Source organism: Prosopis cineraria, unplaced genomic scaffold (genome assembly GCF_029017545.1).
Source record: "Prosopis cineraria cultivar Desert tree isolate PC_DT_omini unplaced genomic scaffold, ASM2901754v1 PC2, whole genome shotgun sequence".
NCBI classification, from domain to species: Eukaryota; Viridiplantae; Streptophyta; class Magnoliopsida; order Fabales; family Fabaceae; genus Prosopis; species Prosopis cineraria.
The window spans coordinates 1,372,576-1,389,283 of record NW_026555333.1 but is presented as its reverse complement, the minus strand read 5'-3'; the positions used below and the strand labels follow the sequence as shown (position 1 = coordinate 1,389,283).

General features: G+C 37.9%; 2 protein-coding genes across 5 annotated transcripts; both read right to left on the bottom strand.

Moving 5' to 3' along the window:
• Window positions 1-2,389: 2,389 nt before the first annotated feature.
• Window positions 2,390-7,349, bottom strand: LOC129303025 (BEL1-like homeodomain protein 7). 4 transcript variants are annotated; one of them, XM_054942017.1, is made up of 6 exons: window positions 7,127-7,348; window positions 6,705-6,900; window positions 4,343-5,242; window positions 3,645-3,997; window positions 3,494-3,554; window positions 2,390-3,374 (listed from the first exon to the last, which is right to left on the bottom strand). In XM_054942017.1, exons 3-6 carry the CDS (start codon window positions 5,162-5,164, stop codon window positions 2,742-2,744), a joined length of 1,869 nt encoding a protein of 622 aa, XP_054797992.1. In that variant the 5' UTR covers window positions 5,165-5,242; window positions 6,705-6,900; window positions 7,127-7,348; the 3' UTR covers window positions 2,390-2,741. The 4 variants fall into 4 exon arrangements, with proteins under 4 accessions (XP_054797992.1, XP_054797994.1, XP_054797993.1 ...); XM_054942019.1 differs by lacking the exon at window positions 6,705-6,900 and having other exon boundaries at window positions 7,127-7,349; XM_054942018.1 differs by lacking the exon at window positions 7,127-7,348 and having other exon boundaries at window positions 4,343-5,237; window positions 6,705-7,076.
• A 2,765-nt stretch (window positions 7,350-10,114) lies between these two features.
• LOC129302220 (cytokinin dehydrogenase 5) lies at window positions 10,115-15,329 on the bottom strand. Its single transcript, XM_054940926.1, has 5 exons — window positions 14,375-15,329; window positions 13,121-13,248; window positions 12,292-12,567; window positions 10,866-11,128; window positions 10,115-10,779 (listed from the first exon to the last, which is right to left on the bottom strand). The coding sequence occupies exons 1-5, from the start codon at window positions 14,943-14,945 to the stop codon at window positions 10,455-10,457; spliced, it is 1,563 nt and encodes a 520-aa protein (XP_054796901.1). The 5' UTR covers window positions 14,946-15,329; the 3' UTR covers window positions 10,115-10,454.
• Window positions 15,330-16,708: the final 1,379 nt, after the last annotated feature.

Sequence of the window (16,708 nt, the reverse complement as noted above, 5' to 3'; positions counted from 1 at the left end):
TAACTTAAAGCCTATAATTTTTTTTTGGCTCAAACTTGAAGCACATAACTATATCAATGTTTTTTATAAGTTTTAAAACCATAATCAATTTTTACATATAAATAATAGAATAATACATTTTTATACCTTATGCATTTGAATAGTATAAACAAAAACATGTTTTATACGTGATAGATCACACATCCACTTTTATACCGAGACCCACAACTATGTTTATTTTTTTGACAAAATTATCCATTAACTAATTCTAAAAAATATTTTTTAAATAATTACTAATTTAATTTTATTAATTAAAATCAGTCTCACACCCACTTTTTTTATCATTAGTAATTTTTTTGCATATCTAACACCTATTATTTTCACTAAGAATCTTATATTTATCATCAATTTTTACTATAAATCCTATATGATCTCTCAAAATATAACAATTTTATTATTTTTTACACCTTATTTAAATTTTTATATTTTATAAATATAGACCCTCATTCACATTTTTTAAAGGTAGGTTATACACACCACTTTTTTAAACCACAATACTGCAATTTTTTAAAAAACAAGTTTATTATAAAACTCACATTGTCTACATTCCCCTTAAAGACTCAATTCATATCGAGTTTAAAATATTTAAACATATAAAAAGTTTATAGTTAAGCTTGACTCTTAATACCTTTAACTTTTGAGTTTATATAAGCTGGTTTAACTATTTTAAATTATTAAAATTATTTTAATTCAACATATTAACTTAATGGTCAACTAATGATCAGGTAGATGAAAATAAAATCTTAAAAATAAAAAAAATGCTTGTATTTTATAATTATTTATACAAAAAAATGTTCACATATATTTCAAAAAATATAAAAGAAGTATCACTAATTAAGACAAAATGAAGAAAAGGTCAGAATATTTTATTCATTTTTAATTATAAGTTTTATATTAATGATTTATTTTTTGTATGTCCCACATGTACCTTTATTATAAGGCCCACATTATTCTTTACCTTTTCTACTATATCATATTAAAAAGAGATTAACAAATAAAAAAAAAAGTCATGTGGGTACTAATGATCTACGACACCCATCCAATGACTTAACAAAGTAAAATTTTAAAAAAGTTAGATGCGTACTATAAATCCAGAGTACCTATTGATTGTATTTACTATAGATTATAGATATAGATATATTCCCTCTTATTAAAAATATAATACTCAAATTATACCTATGGATAAATTAGTTAATTATCTTTAAATTGAGACTTTTTTTATATTTGCCTTTGTTTAATAGGACATCTCACTTAAAAAATGAATGATTAAGTAGTTTATTTATTAATAATATTTTTTTAAAAAATTATTAATTATATATTAAAAAACTAAAAATATTTTATATATTTTAACAGCTAAACTCAAAAAAGAAATCTTGTAATTTTAACGGAGGGAATACAAATTTTGACAAATAAAATATATTCTTTATAATCTATGCCAGCACACATCTTAGCGTGCTTTTTTTTTCCTCCTTCAAATGTTAGCTTAATATAGATTTCACAACATATACTATTTTTTTGGCTAAATATTATTTTTTTCTCTTAATTTTTTTTAGGAGCGTTGGATATTTTATATCCAAGGACAAGATGATATCTCCCTAAACAATTTTTAAGAAGCAAGATTGTCCTTTTATTAGAGACTTATCATTTTCTTCGTTATCTACCAATGTAGAATAGTTGTGAGATCTATGCACAATGATAACAATGCATTCTGACTTAGCTTGACTATTTGTCTTGAGCTAAAGAAGCTCGAAGTAACAATAACAGTGATGAGAATTAAATGCCCTTCAACACTCCCTCAAGTACTTGCTATAACTTGAAATGTAAATAAGAAAAAACTAGAAATCATGAACATTTACATGTATTTAAATCTAGAGGTTTAAGATGGGAAGAAAATGTACATATAATTTTGAATTAGTACTTATCCTTCCTCTCTTCACTCTCACAAGAGTGAAATATTCATAAGGTTGGTTCCTTTGGATGTAAGAAGTTAGGTGGATGTGTCTCACGAAGACCAAAGGTGAACGGCAACAGAGGATGGAGGGCGATGGTAAATGAAAGACTAAAGCTGAAGGCAATGAGTGCTTCTTGCCCATTGTACTTCAGAATTTTATTGCAAGTGATCATCCTTCAAAACTTCACCTTGTTTTGTTGGAAGGCTCCAAGAGCTGTTCTTTGGAGGCCTCTAAATATTTAGGGTAACTTCTAAGATTGATTTGTCATACTCTGTATTCAATATAATGGGGCAAATATTACCTCTAAAACTGCATTTTGCAAACATTTCTTGGCACCATTCCTTCTTTTCTGCATTACTGCTTTAACAAGGTTTGCACATTAACCACATGGGAGAGGCTGCGGAAAGCTATATAAACAAGCCAATACTTCCACATCGTACTCGTAACATTTTCCCCCACAAGATCCATTATTCCACATCATGCATGCACGAGATGTGATTCTTATCCTTACAAAATTGCCTGCGCTTACAACCAATCATCTGTAATATTACAAGTGAATAATATCTACACATATCTACCAGTATATTGGTACTTTTTGTGATAATCATCACTTTATGAACAAGGGGCAACATGGATGAGCACCAGAGTAAACAATATAAGCTTCCTCTGTCTACTAATTATACACCTTCTCAGAGTTCCCTCAAAACATCAACTTCGTTTCCTCCGTGAAGCTTCATGGGCATGCGGGTCTTAGACGACAAACTCATGCAATAGATGTGGATTACTAAACCTGTTTTGTTGCTTTCCCGAATCCGTGAAATGATAATCAATCAAATTATCTTCTGGGGAAGAATCTAATGTCTGATGACGTTGTTTGTTGAAACGATTATCAGAACCGGAGAATTCCTCAGTTTCACAGTTGCGCAACTCTAAAGCAAGAGACACATGGCCACCCACCGGAAAACTACCCAACTCTGAAAAATCGTATGAGGCCGGAGCAGAAGGCATTAGGCAACCATCACCATTGTGGTTGGCTGGCATAGGTCCGGTCGAGTAAAGGGTATTGTTCATGTTAGGCCTTTGATCACCCTGCTGCAGTTTCATAATTCCAGAATGCATGATAGCTCCTCCATGGGCATTGTCAAATCCTGTAGCGGAGCCATGGTCTAACTTAAACTCATGAAGCTGCCCCCGTTGCACATTATTGGCAGCTTTTACATTGTCCTGCGACTCTTCCCCTTTATTATCTCTTGGAGCCTGGGGAGTACTTTCAGATGAGAGATTGCAGCTTGTCATCTCAGAATCACCAAACTCTTCTTTGTACATTTCTTCAACCATTGGTTTCCAAAGACGCACCCTTGCATTGATGAACCAGTTCGCCACCTAAAATGAATTAAATTTAAATATCAGCAACTACTATAGCTACAATAATCAATCAATTACTTACCATTGAAGCTCAGTCAGAAACTAAAATTTCGAATTTTAAAACTTCAGGTATGAACCTGGTTCCTGGTCAAGCCTGTTTGCCTTGCCAGCATAATTTTCTCGGAGTCCTTTGGGTAACTGGTGACGGATAGAAGATGGAAAAGAATTATGAGTTAATGAAGAGGTAAAATACCACTAACGGGGCAAATAAAGCAGTGTGGAACATACGGATGAAGGAAATGCTCAAAAAGCCAAGCGCGGAGTATGGAAACAGAGCTTTCAGGAAGTCCCCTCTGCGGCCTCCAAGCTTGTCTCATCACGCCAAGCTGCTGAAGGGCTTTTTGCTGCCGTAGCTGCTGATCAACATAGCGGAGACGAGGTATCCCCTCTTGTTCTCCAAGGCTCCTCTGAGTCACTTGAATTTGGCCGCTAATAGCATCACGCAAACAGCGAAAATGACGAGAAATTGTTCGTAAAGCAAGTGCAGTATATGGTTCAGCCGCCCCACAACCAGCAACCATATCAAAAGATGACACCACCATTTGCATCTGATGGCAGTACTGCCGGTATCTTTTATCTACCTGTAGTCACCGCAACAAAAGGGTTAGTTGTTCTTTAATATTTTAGCATATTGTAGAAAACACTAGTGGCGCCAAGGGACAAAATTGCATTGCTCAACATCAGATGTTGAGAGACAGTTTCACAAATAAGTGTGCTTTCTCCATCTGATATCACATCTTAGCCTGCTTTAATCAATCCAAACCTGCTCCTATAACTGATTAATGCAATTGTAATCTCAATAAACCGAGTATCATCATAGCTATACAGAGATTTAATCTTCAATTTAGAGACAACGTATCCAAAACAAGTATGTATAGAACAAAACAAACCATTTGACACAATTGTAATGGAGTTTGGAGATATACCTCATCTAACATGGACAAAAGCTTAGCCTTCTTATCCAGCAAACTCTGCCGTTCTGCGGGTGACAATTCGCATGACGCATTGGCAGATGAAGCATTAGGGTCCGGATGCATCAGCATAGACTGACTGGGAGACTTTTCCTCGGACTCTTTGGAGCCATCTAATGCGATGTCAAGGGAACCTTTTTGCTTCTCCAGTCCAGGCTGCTTTAAAGCCTTCCTGACACTGACTATTTCATCAAGCAATTCCTGAGCTGCTTTAAGGTATTGGGAGTTTAAGGCAGCGTTTGGAAAACCTTGTGAACCATGCAGACACGACGGATCATGGGGGGCTTCCTTGTGGTAGAGTGAGGAGTGTGGATTGTACAGAGCCTCCTTTTGGATGGAGTTGTCAAAGCCTCCAGAAGATACAGGTGCCATGCATTCAGCACCTGCCTCATCGTCTTTAAAAGAAACAGTGCCTTTAACGTTTGGGAGATTTGGAATCATCAGCGACGAAAAGCCGGAGGAGGGATAGTGGTATTGGAAGGGAGGGACGGGCATGAGTGTGCCAAGGCTAAGAGATAAGCCCTGGCTCTGTATGTTCTGTTCACTGTCAACGAGCCCCAATGACGTCCTTGTGAAAGCGTTGACAGATGAATCGCCTGTGGCAGTGTTGGGATGCCCGTCAATGGATTGCATGGCCACAGTGTCACCTATGGCTGTGATGAACTTCACCTCGTTTTGGCCTCCTACAGTTTCAGTGAAGTTATGAGGTAAAAAAGAATTGCCAGACAACATCTCCGCGTAGGACCCAGAAGAAAAAGCTTGGTTCGAGTACATCATGACATTGGCAGCAAGAGGTTGCGATTACAAATTAGAGACAGATTTCCCGATTCATCATCGACAGTTCGTTATACTTTCCTGAATCAATTAGATAGAATTTTTTTAGAAAAGTTTTCGATGGAACCAAAAGAACAACGAAACACGTAAAGCCCAGGGTAAAAAGTAAAGTGTGTTGTCTAAATCAAAAACACAACCATATATGTCAGAGACATAGACGTAACACAAATTCTGATAGCATTTAATGCAGGAAATCAACATATTATACTCTGCCTTTAGTTTTCACTTTTCACAGCGATATTGACCTTGTCTTTATGCTGAATCCAGCGTCAATTAATACTACACAACACAACGGAATTTTGATTTAAGTTGAATCATCAGCTAGTGAGCTAAGCAACACTGGTTTACACGGCACGAGGAACTGGAGATCTGTTGCCATGCCTATTAGGTCCATTGGGTGTGCTATGCATGGTTCTCGGATTTTTCTCCCGACAAAGGTGGCCTCAGGAGTAGAAGTGCCGAAACAGTCTATTTCTCCCTTCAAATGTTCAATCAAGCGCTTGATTAAAATATTGCCTACACCCCAGTTTACATTCCTCGGGGATTACTTCTCACTTTTCTCAGTATGTTACTCTGCAAGGCTACAAAATTTGCAGTTTTTGACCAACGGCGATTTTCAGTTTTCTTTTTTTTTTTTTTTTTTTTTTTTCAATGGAAACTTCATTCAACCAGATAATTGAACAAGAAAACAGGCAAAAGCTATAGGGAACAATAACCAGCCAAAGCAAAGAAACAAAAGAAGAAAACAGTAAATCCTCGTTCGAAACCCTGTTTGAGTATCATCTTCCTGACTCCTGAGGGTGTATGCTGATCAATGAGTGGCTTGAAACTAGACGGCAAGCAAAAAAGGGATGAGGGGGAGTTTTTATAATTATTATATGATGAATAATAGCTTGCTCTGTAAAAATGGATTTAGATTGGCAGGAAGTATTTTGCTTCAGCAAACACTCGCAAGGTGGACAAAATATAGGTAGCAGGAATTTTGATGAAGTGAATTGACCGGAAGTCTGGTAAATACCGACACGGAGTAAATGAACCATCCCAAAAATGAAGCATATCTTGAACGAAAAGTGTAACAAAGATTTCAAATTTCAACCTTTAGCGTGCAAGAACCCTATACCAGAATACAGAGCTCCTTCTCGTGCCCTCTCATCATGAATTCAAAACATGAAACAGGATCTGTTTTTTTTTAAAAAAAATTGTCAATCAATCAATCAACTATGCAGCAAGTCCAAAAAGGAAAGTTCCACACTCATGATACTGTAATTCGAATTACTCTCCCATCCCCACTCCACAGTAACGAGTCCATTCTGATTTCTGCAATCACTCATCAAAATCATAAACTCTAATAGCAGCATCATCCACGGCCACTAACAAAAGCGCACCATGATAACAACGACGACAAAAGAAGTTTGCTTTTCTGTTCGGGGATATCATTGTTAAGATCAAACAGAGATTAAAAAAAAAAAGATAAGTGAAATACCTGAAAGGAAGGAAAGGAGGACTGGCAATCAAAAGGAGCGATGGGGTTGTAGTGGGAAGCAAATCAGGGAAGAGGATCAGAGCAGAAACATTAGACAAGTCCCGGAGAGACAATCCATGGGGTTCATGTTCCTGCCCAACCGGAGACAAATGGCAATCCCAAGAGATTATATTTGATTCAAACAAGGACGGACCTCCTTATCATTGGAACAAAGGCACCAACCAGTTAAAAAATACCGATATATAAAACACAATAACTTTCTTTGGGCAAAAAAGAAAAGAAATTGCTCACTTTCCCCCATACCAACTACTTTTATTTTATTGGACACACAATTCATTATTTTTTTCCTTCTTTTTTAGCCAAAAAGGAATAAATAATTGCTAAATTTATGCGTCAATCAGTATCAATATCAGGTTTCTCACGTGTGACAAACGCCAGGCAAAAGTCGCTAGAAAGCTTGAGAAGAAGAAGCGGAAGAAGCAGCCGTCGTAGGGATTGGATGGTGGAGGTCAGGAAGAGAGGATGAGGTGGTTGTTTGCTTGATAGGGTTCAAACCCTAACCACCAGTTGGTAGACCTGTAACCTGTAACCCTCCCTTTAAACCTCCTCTTAAAGGCATCCTAATCCATCTCTCTCTCTCTCTTCCTCTCACCAGCATATCCGAGCCTGTTTGGTTTCCCTTTTTTTTTTTTTTTTTACAACGAATTAAAAGAAAAAAAAAAATCAGGGCTGGCTGATTCGAAATTCGCAGTTGGTGAAAGTGACAGGTTCACACGTCGACGTGTATGCTTCTTGGCTTTTTATTACTACAGTACAACCCGCCATTTCCATTACCAGGCACGCGCTTATGTTGGTGATTTGCTTGCTTGGACCGTGCGTTGCTCTTTGTTTATTTCTTATTTTTATATTCATAGAAAGGGGAGACTGGGGCAAATTAAATGCAGAATAGGTGGAGAATGTAGGCGAAAGACTTTTGGGAAACACATTCAAGCACCTTATTTTAAGACCTGTATTCTGAATAGTCAAGATTGAACAGGCATGCTCTTTACTCATACAAATAAAAATTCCATTGGCGAAACTGTTATCTTCCTTGTCATCGTCTTATGGGAATAATATTAATATTAATATTTTCCCATCTCTTAAATGCCTTCTTTTGTGCCAATTGCCGTTGGCATACGATTCCTTGACCCATGACTTTGCATTCGGGTGGTTCTCTTCCAAAATCATTTAATTATTATTTCATTACGTGAAAATTCTCCAATAACAAATCTAAATAATAAGAATGATATAGGTTGAAATTTTGTCTGATCAGGCATTTTCAAACACAGAGATCATATAACATTTCCGCGTCTTCTTTTTAACTTGTATGCATCCAATTTCCCCACTCTCGTTGTTGATTGCTTGTCCCCTTTACCAAACTGTAATTTTGTGAATTTGTGGGACGGCTTGGATTTTCTGTATATGTTTCATGTACGAAGAAGACATAGAAATTACCTCCCTTCTGCTAAATTTTGGAAGCCCTGACTCGCTCCTCTGCTTCTTCGCGGAAGGTTTTATATATGCTGCAAATATCTCCGGCAATCGGCTTCAAAAAGAGCTTGCACTGTTGGGCGGCATATTGCCCCACCCACAGGTCACTTATCCCCTACCCTTCTTTTTTGTTTTTTCTCTTTTTCAAATTTATGAATTGTATGGCTGATATATATGGCTTTTAATATTATCATTATTCTGGTCGAGATGGACAATTGAAGTCAACGGAGCTAAGGGTTTCTGTACACTGATAAGACGTAGCAACCTGAAATTGATTTTCTTAAGCATCTGGCCAGACAGGGCGATTGCTTGGTCATTTTTTATGGATAAAATATTTCCGTGCTCCTTTTCTCTGGTTGCCGACAGGATTCATATAGTAGCTGAGATGAGCTTTTTCTAAATTTTCTACCCACCTCCCTCAACCACAAGTGGAACTTGCCGTTCATGTGTTCGCGTCACGTTTATTAGATGCATGCTTTTGGCTTGCTTCTTTTTATTGCTTCTCCTAGCCTCTTTTTTCTTTAAAACAGAAAAAAGGTGTATGAATTGAAAAACTTTGTCCTCTTTTCCATACCTAGCTCAGCATCCTAATTAAACTCAACCAATTAATGCTCGTCACGATCAATTTGTAGATCTATTTTCCTTCCTTCCTTAATTTCTTCTTCTCGTTCCACAGTTTTATTTCTTTTAGTTTAGGCGCCTCTGCTGCACTGTACCCCCTGGTGTATAGAAATTGACATAACTATACTGTGGACCTGGCTTCTGGAAACAGTTGGAACGTAGGATACTACGTTACGTTTCGTGTATGAAGTAAGCGTTTTTCCTATGAAAAATTCGTGAATGCTTTATGCTGATGCAACGGTACCAGTATTACTTGCTGTACTAATTAACGACGAACTCCTTGGCATTCAACTATGCTTAATATTGTTTTGCCCTAATTGAATCATCATGCTTTCATTTTTCTTCAGAACGGATTGATTAATAATATCCGTAGGGCCTGCAATGGATTATTGCTAATCCTATCTTGAAAACGAGTCCATACAATTAAGGTATCGCGCTGACGGAAAACCATTTATTTGCGCATCAGTGATAGGCCAAGATCACCCTAAAATCTGGGTGGCTGCTGATCAAGCTCGTACTAATCTCGACATTTCTTTACCATACCTGCACTAGGTCACTGGTTTCTGTCAATAATTAAGAAGATTTACGACTCGAAGCTCACCTCCTTGTAGCTGTCTGCTGTGGCATGTGCTGTGTGTAGGCTATATTGTCTACATATATACTAACGTAGCTTGGCGTAAAAAACTTGGTTCCTAGAACTGTGTGTTTGATGTTGCCTAGATTGAAGAAAGGTGCAGTTTTTGAACTTTTCATGGTTCCTAGATGTTTCTTGGACCCTGTTGCTTCACAAATAACAAGGACTCTCAAGAAACAAAGTTTTGTGATTGAGTCATGAAAGATTGTTTGTATTCGTTGGTGCGACATGCCACAAATTTCATACTAACGTTTGACAGATTAATTGACTCCAGTTGAGTAGTCATCGAGCTTGGCCACACTTCATGTCCAACGCTAGTTTCCATTAGATTAGAAATCTTAGAGATATCAGCTCTCTGTGTCTCAGGTTTGGTAACGGATGAATTGTGCTTTGGGGCTTAATCTGTTTTTTTTTTTTTTTTGAGTGAATTGTTGCTTTATCTTCTGGTCGAAGTGTTGGTGTAAAATCTTTGGCATCAGCAGCACCTTTGGAATCATCGTATGGAGTTTTCATTCAAACGTGATAAAACAGGAAGAAGCTTTTTTTGTCCTGTTATGGGAAGGCTCCAGTCACCTTAGCTGAATCTGTTATAGTTTATATCGTATGACCCTTGTTTTGACGGATGTAGAAGGTGATGGCTCCATATTGATAAAAGAGCGAGCATGCTACAAGGTTAAGTTCGAATTGTAAATTGATCACCGATCAATTATAGAAAATGGGCAAGTCTGAAGGGGAACAAGGCCAGGAAAAAGACTTCAGGTCAAAAAATAAAAAATGAAAAAGCAAGGAAAAAGACTCCACCTGAAATTTTCTTGTGGGTCTGTAACAAGCTGTTATACAGTCTAGCATATATGACTAAGAATCGTATGTACAAGGAATTGGGATGCAAGGTAAACTAGTAACTCATGAACAAGGTCTGTTGCATTCACATGAATGAATGAGGTGAGGGGCTGAGGGGGAGGCTGCTACATGTCAGAGGCGGAGCTGGTGGTGGTGAGAGGCTTAAAGATGCGCTGGCCCGAGGCTAAGATGCGCCGGGGGTCGTACTGCATCTTCAAGTGAGAAAAGCGGTCCCACTTATCTCCAAAGTGGTCCCTCCACTCCTCCTGGGTGGTGTAATGCGGCAGGTACTGCTTCACCTTGATGCTTGCATCATGGCAGAAGCTCAGAATCTGGCGGTTCTGATCCCTCAGGATGTGCAGCGCCTGGCTGTCCACAGCTGATCTCAGAAATGCCACCACGTAAAACACCTCCTCCTCTGGTGTCACCGCCGAGCTCCTCTGGTCCCACCTTCATCCAATCACAACAAAAGTTCATTTTACTAACGGATAATGGACTCGCCTTTGGTCGTCCCTCAATGAACGATACCAACTTACTTGTTCTTGTTCATAGGGTAGATGAGGATGGGCCCGCTTGTCTTGTTTCCCAGAATGCCCTTGAACACGCCCTTGTCGAAATCCGCCACCCTAGATCTCGGCACAAAAAGGTTCAGCCACGGATGCGGGACTTCCCATAAACCCTTGGATCTCATCTTCACCTCCGCCGTGTGTACTCGGTCCAGAAATTCCACGTATGTCAGATCTGTTGTGAACACTGTTTTTGGTATGAAATCTAACTTTTCCAACATCCCCTCTATTTCCTGCATTTACGTCCAATCCACAACCATGAGTCGCACCGAAACGAACCAACATTTTAAATTCCACCCGTTCGTGTACAAACAAAACAGGGTGAGCAGATGCTTTTATCAGAATGATCTCCATCATAACAATCATTTATGATCTAGTTTCTAGTTGGGAGTATGCGAAATACAAATACGAATTGTAACATGCCAATAATCAGGTCAGTGGGCGGCATAGTTTAAGTATTAACTGATATATATTATATATGAATGTCAATAAACAAATCTAATGCTTGCCTTACCCTTGTGATTCAATCGAGGATAATAGATTTCAGAAAATCTGGTATGTTGTCTCGTGTCTTTTATATTATTCTCATTTTGTCTGTATAAATTGGTCGTGTCTGGAAAGAACATCATCTATATATGAGGGTGAATGATTAAAAATTAATGTTTGAAGCTCGATGATTCTAGTATTCAATACGAAATGTCTTTATTATTCCTTCGGCAGTGCAACAGAAGGCTATCTCGCCATGTTACGCAAATTCTAGATCGAGTTAGGCAAGTTCGCAAAAAGGTTATATCACTTTTGCATCTTGCCAATCAATTATACACATGCAAGTACTTTTGGAAGTGGTTTCTGCCAAAGTTCTTAGACAGAACCAACCATGAAAAACTATATATTCTGCTGTCTAGAATACCAGAGGATAAGACGCAGAGATTTATCGAATACTTAATCAACCTCACACAAATCTTTTAAAACAACTTTCCACGGGTTAAACAAATAATTCATGCGAGTTAATAATTCCTTTTTTTTTCCTATTATTCTTATTGGTGCCTCTATCCGGGATCAAACATTTATAAATGTTCAAATTAACTTCAAAGTGACAAAAATGGACAAAGAAGCCCCATTAACTAAATGTTTTATTAGATTGAATTGATTGGAACAAGTTGTCCAGGAACAGCTTGCAAGTGTGATAATTTAGAAGACTAGCATACATAGTAGTAGACAGAAAATTACCAAATTAATAGAGTCCAGCAGAGCAAAATAAAAGGCACCTACTCTCCTTATGCCAAATTGCCATATTACGTGTCCACTCTTAGGAGGCACTTTGAAGTGATGTCTCACAATGGGAAGTGGGAACAATATAAAAGTGGAAAAGTCTAGATGTATTAAATGAGCGTACCTGATCGATAGTATCTGCGTTGTCTTGATGGTAATTTTTGGTAATCTCCAGGCAGTACAAGACACCCTCGTCAGATTTGAGGGATTCTATTTTAACTGGGTTACTTGGTGAAAAGAAAGAGGACCTCCAGTTATTGATCAGTCCTTCATCCACGATCACAAATCCCTCCACGTAATCGAATCTCTCTTTTGCGGGTCTCCCATGCAGAGAGATCAGAAACTCTTGGTCCTCGGTGAAGGCCGAGAAATTGGAGTACAGTACTCGTATCCAACGAACCTGTGCATACGTTCGAAGCAGTATTGTAATTTAACTAAGATAATCCATTTAACGTAGACGTTCAAAAGAATTAAGAGAGCGACACATCGACAGAATTTGCCAGCTAGAAGAGATCCGGGGCTACTCAAATAGACCACTCTACAACCCTTGAAAACGATTTTTTTAAGGTTTTGTCTGAGGCAAAGAAAAAATTGCGAGAAACCACGTGTCATGTGTCCCTCCTACTCTCCTAGGAACAACGAAAACACACCTTCAATTCAACAAGTTCCTCGAAAGATAGATACGTAGAACATGTGATTGTTTTTCCGTGAAGCAGATCATTTTGTAAATAGTCATCTCTCTCTATATATATAAAGGGAGAAGGTCGTCTCATATTCTCATTTTAAATATATAATAATAAAAAAAACCTTTTGGCTTGACGTGCTAATGATCTATAGAGAAGCCGGATAGAAGACACGGCTAAATTAGGCTGCAAATTAAAATTCAGGCTTTAAATTCAATTTTAGCAATTAAACAACAGAAAGCAGAAGAGATTTTGTGATCATGTAAGTACCCTGTGAGGAGCCGGTTCAAGAGCAATTCTAGCTCTCATGATGATTCCAAATTGTCCAAGACCTCCGAGAACGGCATGAAACAACTCCGTATTACGCTCTTCCGAACATGTCAACAGCTCACCTTTACCTGTTCCATTGGGAGAGGGAAAGCAAGGCAAATTCGTCAATGATCCTGAACTGAAATAATTGGATTTTATTAACCATGATTGGTATAGTTACGAGAATTTAATTTGAAATTAAGCGTAGCTAATAAAGAAGAAACAAAATAACGTGCGATGATGTTAAGTAATGGTTCTCCTTGTCCCTATATATTGGCATGTACAATAATGACTAACATGATGGCATAAAAACTAAAAGTCACTTTATTTAAGTACCCACGATGAATTAGTTTAGAAATTCTTAAGTAAACCAAGTGTATCATATAATTTATAGTTTGTTCAATTAAAAAAATAACATTTAGATGACGTTAAATATAAATTGAGTAAAACTTTTAATATAAATAATATCATACTACTCTAATTCTATTTATAAATCACTTTCAATATATTTTGCCGTAATCAAGTAAAATTTTAAAACTCATTAACTCTATCTAAAAATTTAATAATTTTCAACTATACCTCTATTAAATAGATACTTTAACAAACATTTTTTTGTTCCAACATTTAATGAAGGGCGAATGAGAAAATTTGTTATGAAAATTGAGGTCCCATTTGATGTGATGGAAAGTATTTTTAATATGAAGATGGAACCCTAATATCCTTTTAATTAGTATATGTACTTAAAATAAAAAAAAGACCAAATTGCCTTTTTTTTCAAAACTAAAAAGACTTCCCTTATCATAAGTAGATAAAAAAGATGAAGGTAGTGTGATCCACAAAATGAATTCAAGAAATTGAAACAATTTCATGATCATTATAATGAAATTGGATTCTAACATTTTTGATAGAATTAAGATATGCAACTCTACATACCAAACATGCTTAAATTAAGATTCTTTCTCTTATTTTATTTTTTACCTTGCCAATTCAATGATGTCAAACATGGCTTAATAAAATGACTTATAAATATGATAAAAAAAAAAATTCTTCTTTCTATCCTGTAAATAAGATTAGAGGGAGTATGAGATTTTATTTAGATAACTTGGGTGCTCTATTCTAATTTATACAATCACAAATAATGTAACACACCCGTCTATAGCTGATAATTTGAAGTAAAGATGAGAGTTGAGAAGGTAATTAAGCGGGAAGCCTAACCGGTAACGACGTCGAGCTCGTAGACATTGCTAATCTGAGGCCCCTGATTGAAGGTCTGGCCGCTAATGCCGGCGTTGGATAGGGTTCCGCCCACAGAGAGATACAAATAGTCAGTCCACGACTTGGGTGCCAGTCCATACTCCAGCGTCGCCGTCAACACCTCTATCCACAACTCCCCTCCCCACACATCCACGTACCTTCCCTTCTTCCACACTCTCACCTCTCTCTTCCTACTGCTCATCTCTATCACCACTCCCTTCCTCGCCTGAGCCTGCCCGTTTATCGAGTGCCCGTGCCCCCGCGCCGACACCGTGAACCCCTGCGCCGACTCGTAAGCTGCCGCCACCAGACGCGCCACGTCCTCCGCCGAACCCGGCTCCATGACGGCCACAGGCTCCTCTCTCGTCAGCTTTCCAAAATCAGCGGATGCCTTTTTCACGTCGGACCTCTCCATGCTCACCCGTCCTTCGATTCCAAGACGAAGGAGATCTACGGGAGCCACCGTCGTGAATCCCACCGTAGCCATTAGCCGGCATATAGCGAATGCCAGCACGAACTTGGTCGCGGCCATTTTTGAGAGTTAGGGCACGTAAGGCGGCGATGGATGTGAAGAATAAGAAACGGTGAAAGGGGGGATGCGATCGAGGGTCGGGAATTGCGCAGAGAACAAAATCTTGGAGCAGCGGCTTGGGTTGGCGTGGGCTAACGTAAGCCTGGATTGCTCTTTAAAGATTTTATGCGCAAACATGCACAAAGATTCCCTCCCCCTGCTGCTCTCACCCTCAGCTTTTTCATGATAGGGTTTCTGCCTTCAAAAAAATGAGGAGGCTGTTCCCAATTCAAAACCAGGAAGGAATCTAGGGCACTTTACAGGGTTTTGTCTGCGGTTCCATGCTCGGCCCTGGCTTTTTTTGCAAAGAGGGGAGTGAAACTGAGGAGAATCAGTGGGAGTCTGAGTCATTACACTGCGTGTCTCTGGCATGTCCAGGATATATGACGCAGGTTCGCTATTTATAGGACACGCAGAGTAAAGGAGGGTCTCGTAGGCACGTGAGAAGAGACGGGCACCCTGTTTCTGATTTTAATATTTTATTATATTTGAACTTTGAAGGGCAAGACATTTATTAATTACATGGAGAGGGCAGATGATTCGAGGATTGACACTTTGACAGCATCCAAGATGAGGAGAGCAACATTGCGCCCCGGGAGTGATGAGAACCTGAGAAGAGGTTGGGTTCGTAAGGTGGGGTACAGATACGGAGGATCTGTGTGGGGGCCACAGGCAGGGGAGGTTCACGTGGTTGGTGTAGCCACTGCATCCATGCAAACTAATACCAATCTAGCCTCCTCCCCTCTTAGACTCCCACCTCCCCGTAATTGTTTTCCCTCTGTTTTTGTTTTCCTTTCTTTTATAAGCCTCATTTTATATTTATTAAAATTAAAATTCATTTATCTCTCACTCATTTATATAATTAGTAGATGCATGCGTAGATGCGGAGGTGGTTCTACCGGTATAGAAGCTTAACTTTTCTTTTTCTCTCTTCTTCGATCAGTTTCATTGATTTCATGATTCCTACTTCTGTTTCTTTTTCTTTCGTGATTATAGCCCTAACACCCATCTTCACATCCACTTAATGACAGAGTCCCAGTCAGCTTAATTATATGTTCCCACTATCAATTTGGAAAGCCCGAGATCGCCAACGTGAAGTTAGATTAATACCCAAAGGGTCTAGAATTGCAAGAGGCCGTTATAGACTTCAATTGCTAATTTCAATATCAAGTATAGAGCCGAGCCTGGAGGGCCGGGCCTGAAAGCCCTATTTAAATAAGGGTTCGGGCTTTAAAAATAATTTTTTTAAAGTAATCGGGCTTGAGGACTTGGCCCTGATAAGCCCTGTAAAATAGGGCTCGGACCTGGGCTGCCCTTCAAGCCCTGTTATATTATTTTTATTATTATTTTTTTTAGTAAAACACGTGTTTGAAATCAATGACCTGCTCACCTAATCCTACATACATTATATTATTATTAATTTTAATTTATTCTAAAATTAATTTAATATAATTTAATAAATATCAGTGTATAGTATAAAATTTATGATATTTTTTATTTTTTATAATTATTATGTTTGTATATTTATAAAAAAAATGAACTATTTTTTAAATGAAGATTCAAATTTTATTACTAGACTTCTAATGTATGTTATTTAATTTCTAAAAAATTATGATGATTTTAATTTTTTTAATTTTAAAATATTTTAATTTATTTATAATGTTTAATTTTATTTTAATTTTTTTATTTTTTTAAAAAAAGGCTTACGGGCCTGGCCCTGAGCC

Coding starts and splice junctions, on each gene's coding strand:
- LOC129302220 (XM_054940926.1), bottom strand. CDS start 14,945: ATGGCCGCGACCAAGTTCGTGCTGGCATTCGCTATATGCCGGCTAATG. Junction 13,249..14,374: donor CGAGCTCGACGTCGTTACCG/GTTAGGCTTCCC, acceptor CCAATGGAACAG/GTAAAGGTGAGCTGTTGACA. Junction 12,568..13,120: donor TTGAACCGGCTCCTCACAGG/GTACTTACATGA, acceptor ACGTATGCACAG/GTTCGTTGGATACGAGTACT.
- LOC129303025 (XM_054942019.1), bottom strand. CDS start 5,164: ATGATGTACTCGAACCAAGCTTTTTCTTCTGGGTCCTACGCGGAGATG. Junction 3,555..3,644: donor TTTGAGCATTTCCTTCATCC/GTATGTTCCACA, acceptor ATCCGTCACCAG/TTACCCAAAGGACTCCGAGA. Junction 3,375..3,493: donor CAGGCTTGACCAGGAACCAG/GTTCATACCTGA, acceptor AATTCATTTTAG/GTGGCGAACTGGTTCATCAA.